Source organism: Canis lupus, chromosome 11 (genome assembly GCF_011100685.1).
Source record: "Canis lupus familiaris isolate Mischka breed German Shepherd chromosome 11, alternate assembly UU_Cfam_GSD_1.0, whole genome shotgun sequence".
In the NCBI taxonomy this organism is placed as follows: domain Eukaryota; kingdom Metazoa; phylum Chordata; class Mammalia; order Carnivora; family Canidae; genus Canis; species Canis lupus.
The window spans coordinates 23,082,215-23,102,197 of record NC_049232.1 but is presented as its reverse complement, the minus strand read 5'-3'; the positions used below and the strand labels follow the sequence as shown (position 1 = coordinate 23,102,197).

At 59.6% G+C, this 19,983-nt stretch overlaps 1 protein-coding gene and 1 long non-coding RNA gene across 2 annotated transcripts in view; one reads left to right on the top strand and one right to left on the bottom strand.

Annotated features, from left to right (window-relative positions):
• The window catches only part of LOC119876800, a 300,097-nt gene extending 291,706 nt beyond the window's left edge, over positions 1-8,391 (bottom strand). Inside the window, exon 1 of the long non-coding RNA XR_005366697.1 lies at positions 7,731-8,391. This is a non-coding gene — a long non-coding RNA (uncharacterized LOC119876800). The remainder of the gene's footprint in view (positions 1-7,730) is intronic.
• A 4,213-nt stretch (positions 8,392-12,604) lies between these two features.
• PITX1 (paired like homeodomain 1) lies at positions 12,605-17,968 on the top strand. The gene is made up of 3 exons (XM_038552212.1): positions 12,605-12,862; positions 15,099-15,331; positions 17,376-17,968. Exons 1-3 carry the CDS (start codon positions 12,697-12,699, stop codon positions 17,916-17,918), a joined length of 942 nt encoding a protein of 313 aa, XP_038408140.1. The 5' UTR covers positions 12,605-12,696; the 3' UTR covers positions 17,919-17,968.
• The last annotated feature ends 2,015 nt before the right edge of the window (positions 17,969-19,983 follow it).

Here is a 19,983-nt window from a genome sequence, read left to right as displayed (position 1 = left end):
AAACTAATCCAACCTCCTGTTTTTCAAATGACGAAAATAAAGCCTAGGGGGCGCCTGTCAGTTAAGCATCTGACTTGATTTCAGCTCAGATCAGGATCTCAGGGTCATGAGATCAAGTCCAGCAATGGGCTAGTGTGGGGTGCGGAGCCTGCTTAAGGTTCTCTTTCTCCTTCTCCCTCTCCCTCTGCCCCTGTCCCACCTCTGTCTCTCTCTCTTTCTCTAAAAAACAAAACAAAACAAATCCGGAAAGAAAATGAAGCCCAGAGAGGCCCACAGGCCAAGAACCCAGCACCTTGGAGTTGCGGAGCCCTTCTTGGTGTCTCTCCAGGCTACCACTGTGGCAGCCTGGGCAGGTGGGATGTAAGGGCTTTGCCTATCGTCAGACGGATAAGAACATCCAGAGAGTGCCCTTCGCTGGTTTTGTCACTACCCTGCTTCACCCTAGCCCCAGGGCAAACTCCTGCTACCCCCACAGCTCAGTGGGAAGGTCACTTCCTCCAGAGTCTTCCGTGATCCCGGGTTAAGCTTGCTGCCGCTGTTCTGTGTCCCATGGCTCCTGACCTGCACCACTTCTCAAGACAGATTCATCTTTAGATCCAGTCCCTCATGAAGGCTTGCACTGGGGCTGTCCATGACCCCTGTGTCCCTCAGTGCCAGCACATAGGGGAAGCACTTAAGTATAGTCTGTGGAAGGAAGGAAAGAACCATGGCCTCCATTGTCCTCATCTATAAAATGGGTAAATACCACCCCTCAGGATGAGAAAAGTGAACCATGTACCGTGCTTGGCAGATCAACGGCTCAAAAAGGCAAGGGCCCTTATCCGGACGTCCAGGCAGGTCCCGAGGGCAGGCAGCCAGGCGGCCACTGCCCACTAGGTTCCTCTGCCAGGGCAGAGCCTCATCTCCAGAAGCAAAGGCCTGGGCTGGGCATGTTGGGTCCTTCACCAAGATCCCAGGGCAACTCATCCATGAGAGGTGCCTGCCAGGCCAGCACACACCTTCCCAGCACTAGGTATTTATAATGAACAGAGAAGGGAAAACACAAAGGACTTCAAAGCACTCTGCCCAGGAAAAGAGCCGTGAAGCCCTGGGGATCCAGCAAGGACTCCTCTAGCTGGCCCTGGAGCGACCCCAGCACGTACTAAGGGCCAGGAGCTTGGGAGCCTGTGGCTGAGGCCAGGCCCGGCACACCAGGGTCTCCCTATACCTCACAGCCCAGCGAGGTAGGAACTCTTGGTATCCCCCATGGAAAGGCCAAGAAAGTGAAGCTCACAATACCAGGAGGCAGAGCTGGGGTCCCCCTCATTCTGAATCCAGACGAACCTTGAGCGCCAAGGAGAATCTAGGCCAGACACAGACACACAGCTCTCAAGTCCCCAAGTTCTATCCTGCTTGGCACAGGTAGTGAAACTACAGAGTGCTGGGGGCTAAAGCTTGGAGTAAGGCATTAGAGGTACAGGTCCCCAAACCACCCTCACAACTTAGCACAAAAACACACTCATGTCTCCCCTCGGGGCTGTCAGCTGAGGAGTTGGGGGGTGGGGGAGCCATCGCTCCGCAGCAACCAGTCCTGTGCACTCAAGGTTCCCCTGCCGAGGAACAAGGGGGAGCAGCCCCACAACACTGAGAAACATCAATATTTCATGCACAGCTCCCTCCTGGCCTCCAATCATATTTTCAATTGTCATGAAACAATTCAGAATTTCCAACTCAGAGCTAATAGGCTGCCATCAGCCAGTCAGCCAAAGCAAGCCAGGGTAATTATTTTAAAAGCTTCCGACAGGGCTGTTCCCTCAGCTGGCTCCCCGGATTCCCTGTCTCCAGCAATGGCTATGCCCCCTCGGGCCCTGGCACCCCGTCTCCCCATGCAGCAAGCCACCATCCAGAGGGCTGCTGAAGCCCCGGCACGAAGCCCCTGAGGATGGGACAGACAGCCCAGGCCTGCAGAGGGTGATCTGAGGGCTCCAAGTGACAGCTGCAGGCAGGCAGGGGTCACAACAACTCACAGGCCAGACTGTGGCCTCCCGTGTCCATGGTGAATGGATGGACTGATGGACACATAAAAGGATGGACAGAGCGGGAGAGTGGTAACATCACAATACTCCCCCTTATCCCATCTCAAACCTATTCTCCACTCTCCAGGCATAGTGATCTTTGTAAAGTAGAAATGGGACCAGATCTCCCACTGGTTAAACCTTCCCTCTGCTCCTCTTTGCCTTCAGGATAGCATCCCACACTCCCAACAAGGATTTTGAAGCCCGGGGATCCCTGGGTGACTCAGCGGTTTAGCGCCTGCCTTTGGCCCAGGGCATGATCCTGGAGACCCAGAATCGAGTCCCGTGTCAGGCTCCCAGCATGGAGCCTGCTTCTGCCTCTCTCTCTCTCTCTCTCTATCATAAATAAATGAATGAATAAATAAATAAATAAATATTTTTTTAAAAAAAAAGGACTTTGAAGCCCGGTGGTATCTGGCTCCTTCTTAATTCTCCAGCTTCCTCTTTCCCCATTCCATGTCTTCCCACCTGTCCCAGTGCTGTTCCCAGGGAGTGGAGAAACTGTTCCAGGCAAACTCAAGACCTGTAAAGCACTCAAAACCCCTCAGCAGCAGGCAATAGATTTCCTCTCCAGCACTGTGCTCCAAATACGGTGATGGGTTGGTGTGTCTGCCTCCAGCCCAAATAAGCAGGAGCCATCCATCCCTGTACCTTTGCAATCGCAGGCACAGAATATGTGCTCTCTAACCTTACTGACCTCATAGAGGCCAGCCCAGGAAGGTCCCAAGATCAAGGCTCTTTTCACTATTCTATGCAGATACTAATAGGTCTGCAATGAAAGAAAATACTTAAAATGTCCAAATGGTTTCTATTTTTGCTTTGTCTGCCAGGAAGCTCAGAGTGCAATATAATTACGCTCAAATAAATTAATATGGTATCTGATCATAGGGGTTCCTCTCTACCCCTAGAGCCTTTAATTCCCTCCTCACAGATGAAGAAGAGTACAAATAGATCCCTCTCTTGCTCTGCAGATCCATCCCTATGTATGAGTCAATAGACACCGAGCTCCACCCCCTCAGACTTTCTGGTAGCCCTCCAACTCTTTCTACAGATGAGTGCACGAACAGTCCTGAGGGACTTCAGACTGTCCCAACAGAGCCAATGTCTCCCGATCCCATTGCAATGGACGCCCTACCAACACCATCAGCAGCCCTCTGAGAACCTTCACAGGGCAGAGACTTCTTTGAAAACCAATCCATTCTCCACCACAAGGAGCTCAGAGAACTCGTTCCTGGACAGCAGCCAGTACTCTTGGGGTAGTGCAGTGAGTATTCCTGAAGATGGAGGGGCTCCCCCCTCTTCTGGGGTGGATCCTGTGACCCTAGCCTAGCCAACCACAGCCCAGAGCCACTCTGCCACACAAAGTATTGGCTCAGCTTTGGGCATGTGAGCTGCACCCAACCAATCAGCACAGCCAAATCCCTTTGCCCACCCTAGGGAGGGTCCTGTGGTTGGCAAAGATAGACTCAGCCCTGTTTTAGGGAGCTTACAAATAGTAGGGGCAAGAGGTTTTAACCAATCGTTACACAGATATTGACATCAATACTACTTAAATAAGTACTAGGAAAAGACTCTCCCTTCTTTTACTGGATATTGAGATAAGAAACTACGTGAAGGGGGATCCCTGGGTGGCTCAGTGGTTTAGCACCTGCCTTCAGCCCAGGGCGTGATCCTGGAGACTCGGGATGGAGTCCCACCTTGGGCTCCCTGCATGGAGCCTGCTTCTCCCTCTGCCTGTGTCTCTGCCTCTCTCTCTCTCTCTCTCTTTCTCTCTCTCTCTCTGTCTCTCATGAATAAGTAAATAAATAAATAAAGTCTTCTAAAAAAAAACTACTTAAAGAATTTACGTGCCTTTCTGCATATATGTGGCTGAAGACATTTGCCGCTAATGTTTAATATGAACTTATGTGACAAATTCATCTCAGAGTTTTGTACTAGGGAGAAAAACTTCTGATTAGAGGAAATATATCAGTTTGGAAGGAAAAACAAAGCAAATGCATCAGCATCTCTGCTGATCTTTTTTGACTAGGTCCCTGGAAGCTCACAGCTCACAGCTAAGGTGATACTTTTTTTTTTTTTTTTTTTTTTTAAAGAGAGGGAGGCAAACCAATTAACAGATTCTTTTTTTTTTTTTTTAATTTATGATAGTCACAGAGAGAGAGAGAGAGGCAGAGACCCAGGCAGAGGGAGAAGCAGGCTCCATGCACCAGGAGCCCGACATGGGATTCGATCCCGGGTCTCCAGGATCGCGCCCTGGGCCAAAGGCAGGCGCCAAACCGCTGCGCCACCCAGGGATCCCGCTAAGGTGATACTTGATACAAGGACTGTGTTACTTCTGTTCCTGGTCGACCCAGCTCCAACCTTCCTCTCTCTGATGGTGCATCCCTCTGCCTTCAAAGAGGAAACGTGTGTGCCCCAAGGTGTCAGAACCTAAAGAGAAATTGTGGAAATTTCTTTTTGGAAGAAGTGAAAAGAACATCATAAAAAATATGTTTGACCCACCCAGTTCACCAAGAGCTTCCAAGCCTTTGGGCCTTGGTTCCACCTCCACCCACCCACCTAGTCTCCCTGGTCTGAACTTCCTAGAAGCTGAGCAGGGCATAAGGGGAGGTTCACGGAAATCAGGGAAAGGATCTGCTCCTGCCTGACTCAAACAACAAGACCACAAAGAAGGAAACAAAAATGAGAGCAAACTATTTTAAAGAGCAAAGCAACCGGGCAGGTTTCACCATTAACATTCGGCCCAGCTGCCCATCTCCCCAAAGGGGGCCACAGCTCTCTCCATCATCCCACAGATATCTCAGTGAAATGAAAACTCTTATCATTCCCATTTCTCAGATAAGAACACTGAAGCTGCAAGAGGATCTGTGATTTGCCCAAGTCCACACGGCTAGTAAAAGATGCAGACAAGATTCCTACTCTCGCCCTCGGGTCTCAGAGGCAGCATTATGGCACCACAGGCTCTGCCTGGAAACAAGGACACACAGAGGATCACATACACATGCCCTGTGGTTGCTGGGAACAAAACCCGGAAAACTGCTAGTATGCAGGGGTAGGAAGGTCTGATTTCCCAGGGCAGATGCCAGAATGGAAGGCAGCCCAGCAAGGCAGCTGTCGCACCCTCCATGCAGAGTAAGGACGCAGCAGTTGCATTTATTCCTAGAGATGCTGGGGGCCACCCTGGGTCTGTGGGAAGGCTGCCCCAAGGTCCGAAGTGTCTCAGCTTAGCAGATCGGCCAGCAGACCAGTTTCACACATAAAAGCCAGTATCATGGCAGCAGAGAAGCAGAAGCTAGAATTCCCAAAGTTGAGGGCCCAAGCTGGAAGGCTGCACATCTGCGAGGCCACCTCCAGCTCCAGGTCTGAAATCCTGCGGGGTGCAGGGGACTCGGCTCTTAACCCTCACGATCCTGTGTGCACCGGAGCCACAGGCACCCACCAGAGAGCCATTTCTGCTGTTGACAGTGGAGGGGAGGCTTGGAGTCCCCCAACAGCCAGAGAGAGGGCAGGGGCCACTTCCCGGGGCCTGAACGTGTGGGATCTGCGGGCTCGGGTCGGGCAGGCTTTGCGAGTTGGAAAGGGGTTCCTGTCTCTGCGTTCCCGGGCCAGGTGGCCCCGGAGACTCGGGCCAGCAGCGCGGCAGAGCGGGCGCGGCCGGCGTCTCCCGCGGCAGCTGTCGGCCGGAACCGGGCAGGGAGGCGCCGCTGGTGACGGCACCTCATGAAACATTGATGCCCGGCGGCCGCACTGCCATCTCCCGGCACCTGGAGCCCAAGCGGCAGCCCGGACCCCGTGGCCAAGCTCAGCTGCCGCCGTCCCCCAGGGCGGCCGCGACCTACTGACTCGCCGACCCCCTGTCCCCCCGGGGCCCCAGCAGCAGCAGTCTCATACTGGCGGCTTGGAGAGCAGGAGCCCCGGCCGCCAACTGGTTTTCCCCTCCAGCCTCCGTGAGGGGTTGTTGGCCATGGGCACCACCGGGTGGAACCCAGCTCCCATTAGTCCTGCCCATCTCCCAGGGAGGGCCAGCGGGGCCACATGGACGCGGTCCTCCCTTAGGCAGGGCCGAGCAGGGCCACCGCTGGAGGGTGCGCGGGCGAGGGACTGGGCGAGTGGCCGCAGAAGCGTCTGTGCTCCGCGGCGGGGATCTTCTCTCGGCTCATCAGCCCAGCCCCAGAGGAGGAGAGGTGGGGAGGGGGGACCCTGCAGGCAGGGCAGGGGTCGGGCTTTGCCCCTCCCCAGTAACTGCGCCCCCCAACACACACACACACAGAAATTTCTGGGGTGGGTCTTCAAACCTCCTGGGCTGCCAAAACGTGCGCTGCGGACGCTCCCTGCCAAAATGCAGGAGCAGCTTCCTCCCGCAGGCTGAGCAGAAAAGGGGAAAGGTCGAATCTTAAAACCCCCGGCTTGACCGGCCGCAGGCAGGACCTGGGGAAACTCCGACCAGACCCCATCTAAACCGAGGTCGGGCTGGGCCCCCGGCGTGCCAGGTGGGAAACAGCCCAGCGAGGAGCAGGGCGCCGAGGCCGGACCCCCTTCCGCGCGCGGGCGCAGTCCCGGGGCGCGTTCCCCGGCCTCGGACCCCGGCGGCGACCCGCGCCGACCTCCGCCTGCGCCCCGAGGGAGGCCCGGACCCCCAGCCCGCAGGACCGCGCGCCGCCCCTCCCCGCTGGTCCCGGCGAGCGCCTCGCTTCCCCTCCCCCCTTCCCGCCTCCCCGGCCCGTGTCCCCGCCTTCCCCGCGGGCGACGGGCGGCGGCGGCGGCGGCGGGAGGAGCGGGCCGAGCCGAGGCAGCCCGGACCTTGCGCGGTGCGATGTAGCGAACCAGCGGGGACCGGAGCTGCGCGCACAGCCGGAGACGCCGCTGGATCCGGGGCCCCCGCCGGAGCCGAAGCCCCCGCGGGAGCCGGTGGCGAGCGAGCCCGGAGCCGACGAGCCGCGCAGGCAGCGCAGCGCGCGTGGGTAAGAGTCGTTGGGCTGGGGGCGCTGGGTCGCCGCGGGGTCGGGGCGCACGCGGGGAGGCGGTGGCGGATTCCGCACGGTGCGCTGCGGGCGCTCGTGGGGCGCGGCGGGGGCGCGGCGGGGGCGCGGCGGGGGCGCGGCGGGGGGCGCACCGCGCGCAAGGCCGGGCGCCATCGAGGCAGCGCGAGGAGCCGGTCCCTGCGCCCCGCGCACCGCCCCAGCCGCCGTCGCCGAGCGAGCGCTGCCTCACCTACTCGGTGTCCCGCCCCGCGCTTCGGCCCCGGGGACCCCGGGGACCCCGGGGGCGCGGGCCCCAGCCCTGCGCGGGGCACGGCCCGGGACGCCCTTCGCAGCCCCCCGGGGAGGCGCAGGCCTCCGGGGACCTCCAGGAGAAGGCGCTGGCGCGAGGGCCGCCCGCCGCTCCCCGCCCCGCCGCGGGACGGGGCCCCCGCACGAGCCCAGGCGCTGGCCCCTCCGCACGCCCGGGGACTTCAGCCGCAGCTTCGCGTCAAGAGGGTATTTTTTTTCTAAACGATACCGCTTCATTCGTTGGTTCGTTGGTTCCTTCGGGCAGCCACGCCGCAGAAAAGCCACGGACGTCGGCCGGAGCCCCGGCTCTCTTCGCCGAGGACCCCGCCGCCCCGCCGCCGTGCTCCGAGGCGCCCCCAGCCCACGGCGGCCTGCCCTCGCCCGCGAGGGTCGGGCTTTGCCTTACCCAGACAGAAACCCCAAATGCTCTTCGCAAACATCCAATAAAGACATTCCCGCGGCTTCTCCGGGGTACGGTTGCTGTCGCGGGGCTCCCGAGCACACAGCCGCTTCTCTAGAACCGGGTCTTGGAAGTCTGAGATTGACCAGCCTCCTAAGCCGGAGCCGCCGCGGCGGTGGTCAAGCGCGGGCCCTGGGGCCAGGATCGCAGAAATGGGAACCCCGGGCTGCAATCCTGGTTCCAAGGTTTTCTGATTTAGGAATCCCTTGAATCTAAAAATATTTGAGCACGCTTTTCCGAGAAACTAAGGCTTGCGTATTCTATTGGCATCCCAGTGGCCTCTGACAGCCATCGGGCGGAGGAAGGCAATCCCAGGTTGCTGTCCACTTGGCCAAAGACCGCAGGTCTAGGGTACTGGCTAAAGCTACAGGCAGCAGAGGCAGCGGGCGAGGGGGACCTGGCGGCTCCCTCCCCTATCCTCATACTGCTTGAGCTCTTCATCTCTGCTCGAAAAGGAAAAGAGGTGGATGGGGGCATGGAGACCAGGCTGCCAGGACTCTAGGGTGCAGAGGCAGCGTTTGTTGCTTATCCAGCCAGGCTCAGAGTGCCCTTCTCTCAGGAAAGCAGCTCCTGGGAAGAGGAGGCTGTGGTAACAGCATAAGCTGTAAGTTCCCCACCAGCCTCTGCCACTTGCCCAGGCTTCTCTGGCCCCTCCGCTCAGCCATTCTCAGGAACCAGAGAACGACCAGTGAGTGGACGCGGGTGAGCCATGAGGCCAGCCCTGCCAGCTGCTGACAGAGTTCTAAGTTCCATGCTCCCGCGGGCACCGCATTCAGCCATCCTGCCTGAGTGCATCCCAGGTCTCCACACCAGGAGAGGCTGGGGGAACCCCAGAGAACAGGAAGGCTCCGGCTAGGGACTTTGGAAGCCTAGAGAATCCGGAGAGATGGTTCCTAGCCCCTACCTGAGCACCCCTTTCCCCCCTCACCCAGTAATTGCTTGTATTCAAAGAAACAAGAGCTTTTATTGGAGGGGGGGGTAGACCAGACTGAAGGAGGTAGGTGGTCCCAGATGCACTCCCAAAACTGGGTTTTCTAGTTTGAACTTCTCCACGAGGCTTAGGGTTGGAATGTCCCAGAGAGTCATGGATGGCCTCGAGGGCAAGCCACAGCACATTCCTTCCTTTTCCTAAAATCCCTTGATTCTAGTGCAAAGATTAGGGCAGGGTACCCCCTGAAAGGTGGGTGGAAGGATGTCTTCCAGGAAGATCCTCCAACCACTCTTCCCAAGTAAAATTGCTAAACCATTCTTGGGTACAGAATCTGTTTTGAGTGAGCCTGGCCTCAGGAAAGGTCCCTATGGTGACTACTTCAAGCCTCACAACAGGCCAGGCTCCTCTGCTCAACCCAGCTAGGACTCTAAGCCTCCAAATTTCCTGAAAGTCATAGAATCATTGCTAGCTCTGCGTGGCCTGGAGGGATGGGGAATAGGGCACATGGTTCCATCTCCAGTAAGCCCCCTTCCCTACTCTCTTCCTATCCCCATCGCCAAGTGAGCTGGTAGGAACTGCTGAGTCCCAGGTCAGACATGGAAACGGGGGCACATGTAAGGCCAAGCCTTGCCCAAGGTCACACAGCAAAGCTGGGAGAACAATGAACCCCTGCTTTTATTTCTGAAAGGGAGCTGCCTCCTGTCCTGTGTGTGTGACCTATGTCTGTGAGTCTGCATGAAGCCCCTTCCCTGCCTGGGATAGTGCCTAGCAGAGGGTGAGGCTGAGGAAGAGGACAAAGTGCCCAGGGCCCTTCTCCAGCCAGCACTCTAGCAGGCCAGGGCGTCCTCTCCGTCAATCCCTTCCTCACCCCTTGCTCATTCAGCACTGCCCGAGCCCAGCAGAACAGACTGCCCTGGGCTGTCCCTACTAGTCTCAGTCGCTCTGTGGGGCTCCGGGCCCAGGGACGCGGAGCTTCACCCACAGTAGTCTAAGGGCCTTTCCATATCCACACAGCAGGCATCAAGATTTCCAAATAGAGGGACCATTGCAACTGCCTAGAACACTGCCAGAGGCTCGGGTCCAGAGGAGCACACAGCAGGTGCTCAATAACTGCATGAAATGCGTCAACAGTGAGGGAGGCAAACCCCTCAGAGGGAACAGGTAGAGAGCTGCAGAGTCACAGAACAGTCTCCATCTGTGGAAGATCTGACTCTTACACCCCGTGGACAGCGAAAGGCTGGGACTCAGCCTCCAAACGCCCATAGGCACGCCATTGATTCCATGTCCCCACCCAGGAGGGTACTGTGCTTCCCACACTGGCCTGACACTTGGCAGGCTTAGGACGTGCCCTCCTGTACCCTACCAGCCCGATTTTGCACTGAGCAGTGTTCTGGAACCCAGAGGTCAGCTGTGTGTGCACTTATGTGACTACACCCAGCACCCCATGGGTGGGTGTAGTGAATACGGGTGCATCTGTGTATGCAGCACACCTATGTGGGTAGGTACTACATATGTGTCTATGCATGCTCCTGGGTCCTGTCTGTGCCCAGGCAGGCTGGGTCACACACTGTCCTTGAAAAGAGTTACCTGCTGCAGCAAGAGACTCAACCAAGAAATATGGTAAAAGATGAGGTTGAGGGCAAATGCTGGGCAACCCTACTTCCCATGTCCCCCTCCTGCCACCCTCCCCCCAACACACATCTAAGATTATCTTCATGGGGGGGGAGGTGTCTCCACGCAGAGAAATTCCCCTCTGGGAGGAAAGGAAAGGGCTGGAGTTGCTGAGCCTCCCTAACCCAAACCCCTGAGATACATCCTCTGGCCTCAGACCTGGACCCTGACCCTGCAGTCAGAGGCACCCAGAGAGAGTGTGTCACCCCTAAGGAGCTCTGCTTTCTCCCAGGACCCAGAGCTGGGGGGGGGGGGGTCTCAGGCTAACGCGGAGGAGTGAGAGGCAGGCCTGTTGCCACCCTGCACACTCTCCCCCACATCCACACCAAGTAACTCAGCCTGAGGCTCTGGGTCTCCTGATGAGCCAGGGTGAGGGCTAGAAGGCAGTACCTGAAGAACACCCCAGATCCTCACCCCCAAGCAGAGACACTCCCTCCGCCCCAGGAAGAGATGAGGATGCACTGGGCCCTGTGGTGAGGCGCTGCACCTGGAGAGTAGAGCAGTGCTTCTCCTCCGGGTTACTGTCCTGCCCAGCGCTACTCCTATCTGGGGGAGTTGGTCAGCAATCGAGGGGCGGAGGGCAGCCTGGGGTCTAGCTGTGGCCAGAGGCACGGGTCAGGGTCGCACCCTACCACCCTAGCTGCCGTCTATTTATTCAAGACTCTGAGGTCTCGGGGCTGGTTAACAATTGTTCGGCAAAATCCTTCAACAAACTTCACTGTCATAGGAGGATTCCAGAAGGGGATCATTCTCAGAGGTGGGGAGGGGCCGGGCGGTGTCTGCCCCCAGGAGGCCTCGGCGGTGCTGCCGCTCAGCTACTGCTGTGTGAGAGAGAGAAGCTCAAAGGCGGTAGGCTTCCTGGACTGCGGACTCCGGGCTGGGAAACTGCAGGCACCTGGCCTGCTCGCGAGGCCAGGTGCCTGCAGCTCTGGAAAGCCCAGAGGAGGCCCCAGATCGCTACAAACCTGCCCTGAAGGGGGCAGAAGCCAACCCCCTGGCTGCCAAGGCCGGGGCCTGGCTGATTCGGCTGGACTGGTGCAAAACAAGGGAAGAGAGCCCTGCAGAAGAGGCTGTGGGGCCTGGCGGGGCTCTCGGGGTCTCCTGCTGCACTCGCCAGAGGCCTGGAGCCAACAGAAACGTTTCGTCTGATTAGAAGCCATCAGTTCAATCCCAATCCCGGAAAATTGACTGCGGTGCAGAGGGGGAGGCCAGAGAAGCAGCCTTGGACGACAGGGTCCAAGCTAATTAGGAGGCAGCATCCGGGGGCCCATTAGAACGCAGGCTGCTGTCACTCAGCCGGGCTCAGGTCCCGGGAGAAGAGGCCGAGGAAGGAGGGGCCAGCGGCCCCCCGACGGGGACGCCGCCGGGAGCTGCCGGAACGGGCCCCGGGCTCTGCCCCCGCCCTGGCGCTGGCTCGGAGGCGCCCGCTCCGTGCGATCCTGCCCCGGGAACATTCTCTCGTCCTGGGCTGTTCTCGCCGGGGGCTGAGGACTTCGAGGCGGCCCAGACAGGAGTTGATTCTGCGCAAAACAAGTCATCTGGGGCTGGAGGTGGGCACGAGCCGCGCGGGACTTGGAGACCAGATGCGTTTCTTTTGTGCGGCCGAGGGAGAAGTCGGTGTGTCAACGGGGAAGGAGGGAGCGGCGCGGCGCGGCGAGGCCGCGGGGGGTGGGGGGAGGGGGCGGGAGGCGGCGGGAAGGTGGCTGCGGCGGGGGAGGGGGACGGGAGGGGACGGGAGGGGGAGGGGGAGGGCACGGCCGGGGGAGGGCGGGCGGCTCGGGGCCGGATTCCGCCCGCGCTCCCTCGCTCGCCGGCTCCCTCCCTCCCTCCCTCCCTCCTTCCCTCCCTCCCTCCCCCCTCCCCAGCCCCCTCCCACCCGGGCCCACCCCACCCACCACCCCTGGCGCAGGGACTGCTGGAACCTGGCGGTGCGCGCTGTCGCTTTAAGACAGCCTCTGCCGGCGCCGTACGGAGCCTTAGAAACCGGCCCCGGATCGGGAGCCGGAGCCGGGGCCGGGCGGGCGGCAGAGGCCCGAGCGGCGGGAGCGCAGCGCGGAGCGCGAAGCCGGGGATCCGGTCGCGAGAAACCGCTGCCGCCGCCGCCCGCCCGGCCCCGCAGCCCCGGGCGGTCCATGGGGCGGGCGCGGCGTCGCTGCGGGCCCGGGCAGCCCTGGGGGGCAGCCGCTTAGGCGCTGTGCTCTTGTCCCCGCAGGTCGCAGCCAGGGCGGCCGGGCGCGCCCGGCCCCGGCCCCGGCCCCGGCCCCGGCCCCGGCCCCGGCCCCGGGAGCGCCCGCCGCGGTCCCCGCCTCCATGGACGCCTTCAAGGGGGGCATGAGCCTGGAGCGGCTGCCGGAGGGGCTCCGGCCGCCGCCGCCGCCGCACGACATGGGGCCGGCCTTCCACCTGGCCCGCGCCGCCGACCCCCGCGAGCCGCTCGAGAACTCCGCCAGCGAGTCGTCCGACACGGAGCTGCCAGGTAAGCGCGGCTCGGCCCGGCGCGGGGCGGGGAGCGGGGCCTGGCGCCCGCGCCGCACGCTCAGGTTGCCCGAGCCCCGCGAGCTCCGGGACCTCTTCTCCCGGCCTCCGTCGGACCGGGAGCGCGGAAATCTGCGCGCTTGATGAGACGGAATTCCGTGCTCTGCTCCCAGCCGGTGCCCACGCGCCCAGACCCCGGCAGATGCAGGCACCGACCACGGGAGGGTCGGCCCGACAGCCCCTCTTGATCGGGAGCAGACGGAGCCGGAAGAAAAAGAATTCGGTTTGCGCAACGAGTGCCCAGGGGGCCGCTCAGACCGCAGGACAGTAGGTGGAGAGAGGAACGGGGCGGCGGGCGAGAGACGCTGCGCAGGGAGACGGGGTCACACACCCCGACAGGCGGTGGGCACGGATGGAGAGGGAGAAATCCAAGAGAAGGGGTGGCGGGAAAAGTCAGAGAAACAGACTGCGGGGAAGGGGGGACCACCTCAAGTAAAAAAAAAGAGGGCAGCGAGGGCGAGCGGGCCAAGAGGTGCGGCTCAGCTGGCGGGCAGGCCCCCCTCGTGGAGGGACCCGGGAGCCGCCAGGCCGCCCGGCCAGGGCCCGGCTCGGCTGGGGCGCGTCTCCCTCCGCGCCGCCGTTTTGCCCCCCGAACTCAGGCTGCTCCCCCGCAAGCTGGCCGCGAGCGGGGCCGGCGGGTGGGCGGTGCGGGCGGTGGCGCGGCGGATCCTCGGCCGCTCGCGCCCCCGGGTCTCCCGCTCGGATCCCGCGCTCCCCGTCCCGCCGGGCGCCCTGTTCCCCGGGTCGTGGGCGCCTCCGCTGTGCTTTTTTCTTAATCCACCGCTGAGTGTTTCTCTACGCGTTTTTAATCTCTATTTGTTTCTGTTTTGCATCTCTAAGTGACTTTCTCTGAGAGGTTCTGTTTGCTTGGCTAAGAAAAGCAATCCACGCTGGACTGTACTTTTGTTTTCAAAAGTTTGAAGCGTGGCCTTTGGTTGGTTTTTACTTTTTAAAATCTGGAGAAATATACAGCGAGCGATTGCTTTTTAAAACCAACTCCGTGAGGATATATTAAATTTTTTAACTGTGTTTTTCGATATAGAAAGAATCACTACGCGAGGCATATTTCTCTGGAATTTAAAACATCCACATGCAGCATTATTCTTGGAGATTTTTAAAAGTCAATCCAAAATGGCGCGTTTCTCCGGGATTTTTTTTTTCAAAATCCATTTGCAGCAGTGTTAGTTTGGTAATTTATCTAACTATAGTGTTGTATTTCCCTGCGACTTAAAGACTATCCCTAGAAGGGCATTATTAGGAAGGGGCTAAAAAAAAATCTATCTACAACAGTACATTAAGTTGTTTTTTTTTTTATCCCGGAGAAATAAATGCCCGCGTCTGCCTGGAGTTTATACGCGTACAGCACTGTATTTAGTTAGGGGTCTGTTTGCACGGAGGTTTCTTGCTTCTTAATTTGCATTTGCTCTGTGTTCCTACCTGCCTATTTTTAATAGTTTGTGAGCCTTTCCATGGTGTTGGGATAGAATTGAGTTTATCTGGGCTTCTGTATTTTGTTTTTAATTTTTTTGTTTGTTTGTTTCAATGTGTCTATGACTGAATGTGTTTTGTGTACCCTGAGAGAGCGAGAGGCTAGAGCCCCAGGTCACCTAGACAGAGTGTGTGGGTCTGGGCTGCCGCCTGAGGGCTTTTCTGGGCCTCTGGACTTGAGGCCTGGAGCTAAGGCTGAGAACACAGCTGTGTTGTGCCTGCCCAATGTGGCTCCCACACAGCCCTGGGGAGAAGAAAGTAGAGGGGCTGCAGGTTACCGCCTGGCTCCTGCTCCACCGACCCACTGGCTTCAGGCTAGCCAGATTTGATATCAGTTCAGAAGAGCAGAGACACCCCCAGATTTAAATGCCTAAAAGCCCTCAAAATTTCATACATTTGCGGGCGACATAGGCAGTAGGGCTTGAGCCTGAGCCGAGCTGCAAGGGCAGGCCCTGCCCAGTGGGGAACCTAGGCCGGAGCCTCGGGTTCCCTGGCTCTTCGGGGCCGTCCGACCAAAGGTGACTAGTGAGGATCAGGCACCCGACAGGCTCTTTCCAGCGGGAACAAAACTAGGGTTCCTGGCGGGAGGAAGGGCCGCCAGCGCTGATGGCTGGCGCTTCGGTGGAGCCGGGACGGGGTGCGAAAGGGCATAAACCCAAGGTGACTAGGGCCTGTCCTGCCCGATTCAGAGAAGGAGCGCGGCGGGGAAGTCAAGGGGCCGGAGGACAGCGGTGCGGGAGGCGCAGGCTGCGGTGGCGCGGAGGACCCCGCCAAGAAAAAGAAGCAACGGCGGCAACGCACGCACTTCACAAGCCAGCAGTTGCAAGAGCTGGAGGCCACGTTCCAGAGGAACCGCTACCCCGACATGAGCATGCGGGAGGAGATCGCTGTGTGGACCAACCTCACGGAGCCGCGCGTGAGGGTGAGCCCAGCGTGCGCGCCCAAGGGGACCCGTGCGGACCGCTCCTGGCCGGCTCTGCCGCAGCCCTCCAAAAGCTTTAGACCGGCGCTCAGACTTTGTCTCCGTCCCACCACTCTCCACCGGAGAGGAGGATTCAGCTTTAGGCCCGGGTGTTCCGGGTGTTCCGGCGGCTCCTGCTGTGCCCTTTGGTGGTTAGAGCCTTCGGCGGCTGTCGCCTGGCCTATCCTAGTGACCCTCAGGCTCTACTGCAGCCTCACCCCAAGATCTGTGGCCCCATGGGAATTTCCCCTGCCCTGCAGGGCCCAGACCCCATGCGGATGTTAACACCCTAGACTGCACGGAGGATTCCCCGCCAAGGGGGCCCTCGGAGCTGCGGGCCGCCTTCCCCCAAAAACGAAAGGGAAAGGCAGGTCTTGCCTGGCAACCTGGCAGAGGCCTGAAGGGTACCTAGGCTTGCAGGTCTCAGAACCTCCTGGGGCAGTGGTCCCAATCATAGCCTGCTTCTGCAGAAGCTCAGCACAGTCCCCACCTGACTGGTCTCCAGCCAGTCAGCCAGTGAGTAGCTGGACCCTTTCCCTGTTGCCCTTTCCTATAGGGCTGGGGTCAGGTGAAGGAGGAGCAGCTCTGGTGGAAGAGTGACCCTCAGGTCCAGTCCCTTTGGAGATGTAAGATCTCTGACCCGTGGTCAGACTGCACCCTCCCTCTCCTTGCTCTTTTTGGTTTCCAGTAAAAGCAAGAGAATAGAGGTTCTCTTGCCAGAGCCACAAGAGTATCATTTCTTCTCTGAGTGCGCAAATATTTAAACAGATAACTGGGAGGACGTCCCAAGCCAGCCCAAAGTGCTACCTGGCCTACTGACTCCCTGCTATAACCCCAGTTCTTGCCCCCTCCCATCAGGCTGGCCAGCCCAGTGGGACACGAGTGAAGACAGCACTCAGTAATCCTGTACTCACTAATCCTGCCCGGGTTTATGGTGGTAGGGGTGGTGTGGGGGTGGAATCAGGCAATGTCAGTGCGGGGAGGATTGGTAAAGGCTGAGATGCAGGGGTCCTGCAGGCTAGCTCAGGAAACTCAGCCCAGGGCTGGAGGAGGGCCACGGAAGATAGAGGGCACACAGTATGAGAATGGGAGGATGGGCAGGGACCAGGAGTGGGCAAAGAACAGGTTCTTACTAAATTTTGTGGGAGAAAGCGGAGGGGGGATTAGAGAGAAACTACTAAGAACTGAAAGGAAATTAAATATTTGCAGAGAAACGTATTTGGCATATATGGAGGTGGCAGGAAAGAAATTAAATAAGGGAGGGCGAAAGGATCAAATATTTGAGAAAAATAAAGAATTACCTATTTAAGAGAAACGGTGATGGTCAGATATTTGGGAAGACGGGGAAAACTAAATATTTGGGGAAGAATCAAAAGGATCAAAAGTGAGGGATAACGGAGAAAGGGGACTGGAGGGAAAAGAAAGCAGTTCAGATAGCGGGGTGGACCAAAAGAAAATAAACATCTGGGGCAAAAATGAGAATATCAAAGATTCCCAATTAAGATGGATACAGACTATTCGAGGAATGAAAAGGTAGATGAAGAATGAAAGGAGTCAGGAGAGCCTGTGTTTCAGGGAAGAAAAATACCTTTTGTATTAGAGGGAGAAGAAGAAGAATGGAATATTTAGGAGATAGACCGGGATCCCTTTAGGGGAGAAGGCCGGAGCCGGAAGAAAGCAAACGAATATTTGCTAAAATAAAAGAGGATCGATCCGTATTAGGAGAAGACATAAGATTTAACTCTGGGGAGAGGATATAGATCAGAAAAGGGGATAGACGAAAACTTTTCTGGGTACAGGAAAGGAACCCTTAACAGGAGCGCAGCGGCAGGGGCGGAAATCACGAAGAAAAGAGACGAAATTCGAAATCCGGAGCGAAGGCGGCGGCGGCGGCGGAGGGCTCGGGGTGGAGGGGGTGGAGGGGGTGGAGGGGGTGGGGGTGGGGGGGTGGAGGGACCTTCCCGCCCTCGGCAGCCCTGACCTTCGTCCTGCACCCTCCCCCCAGGTCTGGTTCAAGAACCGGCGAGCCAAGTGGCGGAAGCGGGAGCGCAACCAGCAGCTGGACCTGTGCAAGGGCGGCTACGTGCCGCAGTTCAGCGGCCTGGTGCAGCCCTACGAGGACGTGTACGCCGCCGGCTACTCCTACAACAACTGGGCCGCCAAGAGCTTGGCGCCGGCGCCGCTCTCCACCAAGAGCTTCACCTTCTTCAACTCCATGAGCCCGCTGTCGTCGCAGTCCATGTTCTCGGCGCCCAGCTCCATCTCCTCCATGACCATGCCGTCGAGCATGGGCCCGGGCGCCGTGCCCGGCATGCCCAACTCGGGCCTCAACAACATCAACAACCTCACCGGCTCCTCGCTCAACTCGGCCATGTCGCCGGGCGCCTGCCCCTACGGCACGCCCGCCTCGCCCTACAGCGTCTACCGGGACACGTGCAACTCGAGCCTGGCCAGCCTGCGGCTCAAGTCCAAGCAGCACTCGTCGTTCGGCTACGGCGGCCTGCAGGGCCCGGCCTCGGGCCTCAACGCGTGCCAGTACAACAGCTGACCGCCCCGCCAGGCCCCGCGGGCTCCGCGGCCGGCTCGGCGCCCGGGCGGGGCGGGGCGGGGCGGCGCGGAGGACCTGCAGCCGCGCCCGCGCCCCCCGCGCCCCCCGCGCCCGCGCCCCCCGCGCCCGCGCCCCCGCGCCCGCGCCGCCCTCTCCTCCCCACCTCCCCACCTCCGGGCTGGTTGTGTGTTTGCTTTTCCGGACCCCACTCTGCCCTCCCAAACGGGACGAAACAAACAAAAAGACGTCGGAGAAAAGTGCTGCGGAAAAAAAAAAAAAAAAAAAAAAAAAAAAAAAAAAAAAAACAAAAAAAACAAAACGGATGAGTTGCAATTTCCCTCGGGATGGCGCGGGTGGTGTGCGTGTTCGCTCCCTCGGGCCCGGCGGGCGGTTGCGCGGAGGGGACGCGGCGCGGGAGGCCGGCGGTCCGGGGAGGACGCCCTGGCAGCCCGCGTTCCCGCCGCGCTGGCCCCGGAGCGCGCGGCCGCGCCTGCGAACTGGACGTGCGGAGCCCGGGCGGGCCGGCCCCCGCCCCGGCGGAACCGGGGCGCCCCCTCCAAGCTGGGCCCCGCCGAGCGTACCTTAGCTCGGTTCGGATCCGAGTTGGAGCGGGCGCTGGGTCGGGGAGGAGGTGCGCAGCCTGGGGTCGGGGACTCGCTGTGGAGGGCACGCGCGGCCGCGGCGCGCCGCCCGGAGCCCTCGGCAGCCCGAGCACCGGGGTCCCGTTGAGGCTTACGGAGCCGCAGCTGGCGGTGCGGAGGAGGAGGTGGCGGGCGAATGGGGTGGGCTCGGCTCCTAGCACCCCCGCCCCCCGCGCCGCCGAGCTTCGCCGCAGGCCCGGACCCGCCGCTCCGCTCTCGGGCTAGGAGGCGGCCCCCTCGGCCGGGCGCAGAGCCCCCTCCTCACCGCCCGCCGTGCAAGAGTCGAGCCGGGAGAGCTCGGGGCGCGGCCGGGACACCCCCCTCCCCACCGCGCCGCGCCCACTTTGCACACCCGCTCTCCGGCCCGCGCCCCTGTTTACAGCGTCCCTGTGTATGTCGGACTGACTGTATAGAATATAAATCTGTCTATATCGACTTGTCCATGTACGTCTATTAAAACCATAGTACAAGCGTGCTAACCGCTGCCGAGCCCCGACTGCTTCATTGAACTGAGGAGGGAGGCGGGTGGAAAGGGAATGCGCCACCGCGGCCCCGTGGGTAGGGGACAGGAGCCCTGCGGCCGCCTCCTGGTGGAGTCCGAGGTGCTCTCTCTAACCACTGCGTCTCCTGCCCTGCTCAGCCAGCCTCCGCCAGGGCCCTGCTCCGAGCTCCCTCTGCGCGCCGGCTCAGGCGATGCACCGCTCAGCCCTAGCCAGCACCCCACGGACACCGCAGACTTTCTTCCCCAGCTGTGTTGGCGGACCCCGGAGCCCTCAGGGTGCTTTGTGGCCCTTGACCGCCCAGGCAGTTGCGGTGAGGGCCGCTGAGAGCTCCTTTAAGTCCTGAGGTTGCGTTTTCCCCTGTGGGCCCTGCCCTAGCTGTTCCAGGAGGACGGAGTGTCCATGATCCCCCAGTGTCTAGTCAGGGCCTCCCTCAGCCTTTTCTCGTAGAAATCCCACTCTGGGGCCTCCAGCAACGCTGTGCTGGAGAAAGTGATCATTGCACAGAATTAACATCTCACTTCCCTTCCACCCCAACTTAGCGGAAGGAGGCTGATGGTGCTTCCACCCTCCCCAGGCTTTGGAAACTACTGAACAAGACCAGCCTTTAAACTGCCTGTAAAATCCTGCTTCCCTTAAGTAAGTCACTTCCAATGGCAAAACAAAATGTTTGCAGCTGCAGCGGGGGAGGAAGGAGGGGTTGGTATTCGGCTGCAGAATCACCTTGTGACTGGGTTTGGCACTGCCCTGGAGCTGGACCCAGGCTAGCCCTAGTCGGAAGTAGGGCACAACCATAGGCTTAATCATGAGCTAATAGCTGGAGGGGCCCTGTGCCCGCGTTCTCAAACCAGGTCAACACTGCCTCTGAGGTCAGGAGTGTTGTCCCTATTATATAGATAGTGGAACTGAGACTTCACCATGCTT